Source organism: Lipotes vexillifer, unplaced genomic scaffold (genome assembly GCF_000442215.2).
Source record: "Lipotes vexillifer unplaced genomic scaffold, Lipotes_vexillifer_v1.1 scaffold131, whole genome shotgun sequence".
Classification (NCBI taxonomy): domain Eukaryota; kingdom Metazoa; phylum Chordata; class Mammalia; order Artiodactyla; family Lipotidae; genus Lipotes; species Lipotes vexillifer.
The window spans coordinates 2,476,298-2,482,948 of NW_006782866.1; the positions used below are offsets into that span (position 1 = coordinate 2,476,298).

The following is a 6,651-nucleotide window of genomic DNA, read 5'->3' on the forward strand; positions in this document are numbered from 1 at the left end:
CCGTTGGCTCCAGATGCGCAGGCTCAGCGGCCATGGCTCACGAGCCCAGCCGCTCCGCAGCATGTGGGATCCTCCCGGACCCGGGCACGAACCCGTGTGCCCTGCACCGGCAGGCGGACTCTCAACCGCTGCGCCACCAGGGAAGCCCACCCAAGGCCTGCCTTTGATTCCAGAAAATAAACTCTCCCTCCCGTGTGGACTCTCGTGGGGCTCGAGGCCATTCAGGAGTTGTCTACTACCTGGTGGGGCAGTGTAACCGAGGAGCCATTAGGGAACGTGGCTGGCTTCTCTCGCCCCTTCAAGAAAAAGGTCAGCAGCTCCCCCTTCCCTTTCACAAAGATGGGCCCTCTCCTCACAAAGCGGAAGCCGTACTCTCGAAGGATGACTTGAGTTTCTTCCACCACCTGTAGAGGGAGAACCGAGAGCGTGGGCTTAGAGAATGAACCTGGGCCGCGGGGCCCGCTGGTACCCACGCAGGATCCCTGTCCACAGGCTCACAGCGCTCTTCTCCTGCCCCTTCCAGCCTGTGTACCGGTTGCGGGGGGTGGGGTTTGCCTGGCCCGCCCCTCTGTAACCTTCGTGCTCCCTCTCCTAGGAGGTCAGCCACAGGTCGCCTTGTTTGGCAACTTGTATGCCTGCTTTTCTGTCCCCTTTGCCCTTCTTGTGGAGCTTTCCTGCCAGAGCCACTGATACAGATCAGGGTGGTTTTGGGGGAAGCTGTTTGTTGGAGGCTCAAGGTGTCACTGGTTCACACCAAGAGGCAGGACATTTTTTTTTTTTGCGGTACGTGGGCCTCTCACTGCTGTGGCCTCTCCCGTTGCGGAGCACAGGCTCCGGACGCGCAGGCTCAGTGGCCGTGGCTCACGGGCCCAGCCTCTCCACGGCATGTGGGATCTTCCCGGACCGGGGCACGAACCCGTGTCCCCTGCATCGGCAGGTGGACTCTCAACCACTGCGCCACCAGGGAAGCCCGAGCAGGGCATTCTTTTATCCAGAACTTAAACCTACATTTTGTAAATGGGGTTGAAGTATTTTCTCCGTTTTACTGAGGCATCTCTTCCCATTCTTGCCCTTGATCTCAGCATTGCCAACTTAACGTCCTGGGCCAACAGAAAGGAGCAAGTAGAGCCCTGCAAAACATGCATTATTCCGATTCCACTCCCTGGATCTGAGCACACGGTCGGCTCTGTTGCTGGACGTACCTGAATGTTGCCCATGACCCCTGTGGACTCCATCCTGCTGGCAACGTTGACTGTATTGCCCCAGATGTCATAGTGTGGTTTCCGGGCTCCGATGACGCCAGCCAGTACCCCTCCTTTGTTCATGCCTGAGGTGGAGGCACAGAATTCAGCACAGCCCCATCTCAGAAGCCACCAGCTCTTCTCACGGAATTTGCCACCTGGCTCCAACCACAAAGCTCCTAGTTATGTGACATACCCCTCGTCAAGCCTAAGCTACCGGAGGACAGAAGTCCCGTGTCCTTCTCACCCTCCTCGCTCTGTGCTCGGTAAATGTCAGCCACCCCAATATACTAACTCATTTAGTACAGAAGTTGCCAGTTTCTCTCTTGGCACACCTGGTACTTCAAGTCTCCTGTGACCTTGCCCAGGATCGAGACCCCCTTCCCAGTAGTGGGTGGCAGATGACATGAATCCTAACAGGCTGGACTGAGGTGAACAAGGCCCTCAGGCACAGAAGATTCCCTGGAAAGGTAGACAAACTCCAGTCCCAGCCAGATTCAGAAGGAAGGCCATCATCGTAAACGGCGTGGGACAGGGACGGCTGTGACCATTTCATCGCACTTGCAGTTCGGTCATCATCCTGAAGACCCGTAAGGTCCCTTCCAGCTCTGAGTGTACGACCCTCCGCAGCCCCAACGTCTCGGGTCTTTCTAAGCCCCGTCCTCCCTGATTTGCCGAGCCCCCTGCACCGGGGGGCTCGGCACGGCAGGGGGGGGGGCGAGAGGCCTTACCGATGCGCAACATGAAGTTATTGAAGGACTGGTTGTTGATGTTGGCGAGCGTGTCTTTCATGGCGAGCGCGAAGTCGGCCAGATCTGCCAGGTGCTGCCAGCGCTCCTTGTCCGACCTCTCCTGCACGAGAAAGCAACCGTGAGCGCCAGGGCCAGCCGGGCGCCTTCCTTCCCTTCACCTGCTAGTTACAGGCCTTGTTCTGCACTTCCTCCCACAGGGGAGCCAGGGAGCTCTTTAGCTCTGACTTGTCACTGACAGCTCACCTGGGTCCCTCTGGGTCCAGGGCAAGGATGGACAGAGGTGGTGGGGAAGGCAAATCCTTCCCAGCCCAGCTGCTGTCTGCCATGCATCTGGCAGGGCCGTGTCACCACCCTGTCTGAACCTGGCCTTTGAATTTTGTATTGTTGTCCTCATTTTGTTTCTTCAAGTAGATTGTAAGCACCTGAGGGTCATGACCATTCTAGATGTGTTTCTTTAACCTCATCCATAAAGTGGAGATGGCAGTAGGACTTAGACTGTACAGCACAGTTGTGAGGTAAACGAGGGTAATGTTTTAAGAACAGCCCTTGGGACCAGGGTCCCTACAGTTCATTTCCTCTCCCTCTGGTGCTAAGCACAGCTGGCCTCACAGGGCTGAGCTAACAGGAGAATAATCTGTCAGCCAGTGAGCGTTGACGACTTCCCTCTCCTAACAAAACCATTTCCCCAGCCCGGACATCGTCACTGTTACATAACTGTGTAGATGGTTCCTGCTCCCCGGTTCTTATGAAAGTATAGAGCATTAAGAGGGCATGGCCAGAGGCACATGAAAAGATGCTCAACATTGCTAATTATTAGAGAAATGCAAATCAAAACTACAATGAGGTACCACCTCACAACCAGTCAGAATGGCCATCATTAAAAAGTCTACAAATAGGGCTTCCCTGGTGGCGCAGTGGTTGGGGGTCCGCCTACCGATCCAGGGGACATGGGTTCATGCCCCGGTCCGGGAGGATCCCACATGCGACGGAGCGGCTGGGCCCGTGAGCCATGGCCGCTGAGCCTGCGCGTCCGGAGCCTGTGCTCCGCAACGGGAGAGGCCACAACAGTGAGAGGCCCACGTACCACACACAAAAAAAAGTCTACAAATAAATGCTGGAGAGGGTGTGGAGAAAAGGGAACCCTCCTATACTGTTGGTAGGAATGGAATGGAAATTGGTGCAGCCACTAGGGAGGGTCCTTAAAAAACTAGAGTTGCTATATGATCCTCCAGTCCTATTCCTAGGCATATATCTGGAGAAAGTTTTAATTTGAAAAGATACATGTACCCCAATGTTCACTGTAGCGCTATTCACAATAGCCAAGACATGAAAACAACCTAAATGTCCATTAACAGATGAATGGATAGAGAAGATGTGGTACATATATACAATGGAATATTACTCAGCTATAAAAGAATGAAATAATGCTATTTGCAGCAACATGAATGGACCTAGAGATTACCATGCTAAGTGAAGTCAGTCAGGAAGACAAATATTGTATGATATCACTTATATGTGGAATCTATATGATACAAGTGAACTTATCTATGAAACAGACTCATGGATGTAGAGAACAGACTTGTGGTTGCCAAGGAGGTCGGAGGTGGGGGAGGGAGGGACTGGGAGTTTGCGGTTAGCAGATACCAACTATTATATAGAGAATGGTTAAACAAGGTCCTACTATAGAGCACAGAGAACTATATTCAATATCCTGTAATAAACCATAACGGAAAAGAATATGAAAAAGAATGTATATGTGTATAACTGAATCACTTTGCTGTACAGGAGAAATTAACATTGTAAGTCAACTACACTTCAATAAAATAAACTAAAAAAAAAAAAGGATATGGCCACAGTTACATAAACCATCTCATGCCTGGCCTAAGCTGTGGAACAGCAGTGGGGGGGGCCACGTGTGTTCCCCTCTCTCTGCTTATTAAACTCGTAAACCTGGTTTTATATTTGCACCGCGTGGTGCTAGTTGGGTGTGTGTCTGTGACCCCTTCGCACAACAGTACTTAATGGCAGCTACTTTTATTATGACATCGTTTCCCACGTGCTACGTGTAGGCTGCCTCTCTCTTGCCCCATCTCCTCTAGACATTGAGCTGGTTAGCTACCTTGTTGGAGCTGGTAAAGCCATTGGTGTTGACATCTGGGGTGACTCCTGAAGCTGCCATGTAGGTGCTGCCAATGGTTTTGATCTTGGTGATGACCCGAAACTTGGGATTGTCCAGGAGCTGAGGCCAGTAGTAAGGAAGAGAGAACTGTCAGCAGTCAAGGGAGATGAATGAGCCACAACTAAATGACAGCTTGGCCTGTTTACAGCAAGCAAGCCCACGAGACATCTAAGATGTTCTCCTGTAACAGCTTCATCCAGCCGACATCTGCCACATGATCCTGGGCCAATGTCCCGATATTCTGAGCCTCAGTTTCTACCACCTTAACACTGGGATGAAAGTGCCAGTCTCCTAGGGTGGGTGAGCGTCTATGTAAAAGCATTTCCCCTGGTATACAAGTTACCTGATAAATGTCTACTGAATCTGAATTTGAGGGTAGGAGGAATCAGAGGGGCCTCAGGATCTTGTTTTGGCCAGACCTATGAACTTGGAGGTGATCTCCCAGGCTCTCACCTGGGACCCAACATCTCCAGACGGCTGCAGAAGCCCCTCCGTTATGCGGAGGGGCTTTTATGGGGAAACACAGCAGCCAGAGTAACTCTCTAACTTCCCTCCGACTTCTGCAGCCTTTCCTGGGCTGCAGTCTGGAAGGGCTGGCTCTGTGGCAGGGGGAGCGGGGCGCAGGATGGTCACTCACAGAGTCAAAATCTGAGATGATCTCATTGAGGAAGCGCAGACACTCAATGCCACCGTTATTGATGCTCTCCTCTGTGTAGAAGTCGGCAAAGTTGGGCAGGGAGGCAAACATGACTCCAATCTCGTCATAAGACTGACTGTACAGCTCCTAAAAAGAGGCGGGGCCAAAGTGCTCAAAAAAGTCTAAGTGAATAATGTGCTATAGAAATGAATGTGTCTTCCATACCCATGACATGTGCACTCAGCTTTTTGGACACACATGTCTCCCAGACTATCCCAACTTTGAATTATTAGAAAGTAGCTCATCACAACAATTAATAACTAAAAAAGAGCTTCACTAGTCCCTGCAACAGCTCCAGCTCTGAGAAGAGGGTGGGGTTGAGCTGGAAAGTGAGGCATGAGAACCAGTCTGAGATGATCACGGTCGACAGAAAGGTGGGCTCCACCAAGGCCTTGGCTTCTGAAATGGGCCTCCCAGAGGTGTGTGGCCCATGGAAGCAATATCTATGGCAGTGCCCTTTACCAAAAGCCTGTGAAATTCTTCTTTTGCTTCTAGTATTGTGGTGCTGGGTAGGTCCAGCCCTACCTGGGCCCCCAGACCATGTCATAAGAAGACAGAAAGCCAGAAGATGACACACAGGCTCGTGGCTCCAGCACAGGGCCACCCCTCACCTCGTCTCTCTTCTTGGACCCCAGGAAATGGCGTGCCACGTGCTCAGGCAACATGTTAGTGACCAAGGCCTCGTTCCAGCGTCTCATTTCATAGACACGTTCCTTCTGGTCGTGGACCTCAATCTTCCATAAGAACAGTGTTCGTGCCAGCTTCTCCACCTACGGACACAGACATAGGTAAGATGTGAGCTCTAAGCTGGCCATCTGAGGGAATTCCCTCCTGGCCCAGTGGTTATAGGACTCGGTGCTTTCACTGCTGTGTCCCGGGTTCAATCCCTGGTTGGGGAACTAAGATCCCACAAGCTGTTCAGCACAGCCAAAAAAAAAAAAAAAAAAAAAAAAAAAAAAAAAAAGAAAAGAAAAGAAAAAGCTGGCCATTTGATGGGAAGACGAAAAATGGGAACTTGATGAGTTCCAACATGGAAAAACTGAAAGGAAAACGGCTAATGGCAAGAGAAATGAGACCCAGAAAGATTCACCTCATCAAAAAGGCCACCCTACAGGTGCAGTGAGGATCCCAGCCCCTTTGGTTACAGGAAGATGTGAGAGGTATTCTGGATGTGTGGGGCGTCCTGGGACATAATTTTAGCTACAGGTCTGCCCTGTGGGTGGTGGCAGCAGTGGGATCTCCTAGCCCAGGGAGGAGGAGTCCCCATTTCCAGCAGGCTCCATTTGGTCAAGAAGTGGCTGGGGGTGGCTGTAGTTCCCCGACAAGCCACTGGGTGGCACCTGAGCTAACAGGGAAGTATGTCCCTCAGGAGGGTACTTCGTTCCCTCTCCTCTTTTTCCTTTTAACCAAACAAAAACTTCATCCGCTTCTTTCCCTTTATTTTCCAGCTCCGTAGTCAGTGTGTTAGTGACTCCCAGAGCCAGGGTGAGTGGAGATCCATGAGCCGCTGGCCTAGGGAATAGAGATTTTATCCAGGCTTTTGCGCCCCTCCCCCAGGCTTCCTTCAGTTTCCCGCAGGAGGTCAGAGGGAAGAGGGAAGAACTGTTGCTCCTGTGCTACTGAGGAAGAAACCAGAAACTGGCAGAGGTGGTGGCCTGACCAGGGTCACATGCCGTGTGGGGTAAGGGGACCAGCATCCCCCAGCAGCTTGGGGTCCTAGGTCCTGGGGCTGCTTCTCCAGAGGCCCCGACAGGTCCGCGCAGGGCGGTGGCGGGGGGGGGG

General features: G+C 52.0%; 1 protein-coding gene across 1 annotated transcript in view; it reads right to left on the minus strand.

Annotated features, from left to right (window-relative positions):
• Window positions 1–221: 221 nt before the first annotated feature.
• The window catches only part of ADCY3 (adenylate cyclase 3), an 89,454-nt gene continuing 83,024 nt past the window's right edge, over window positions 222–6,651 (minus strand). Inside the window, exons 16-21 of the mRNA XM_007455506.1 lie at window positions 5,481–5,639; window positions 4,810–4,956; window positions 4,110–4,232; window positions 1,973–2,093; window positions 1,203–1,327; window positions 222–404 (exon numbers count right to left, since the gene is read on the minus strand). Coding sequence (XP_007455568.1) covers window positions 222–404; window positions 1,203–1,327; window positions 1,973–2,093; window positions 4,110–4,232; window positions 4,810–4,956; window positions 5,481–5,639 — 858 coding nt within the window. The remainder of the gene's footprint in view (window positions 405–1,202; window positions 1,328–1,972; window positions 2,094–4,109; window positions 4,233–4,809; window positions 4,957–5,480; window positions 5,640–6,651) is intronic.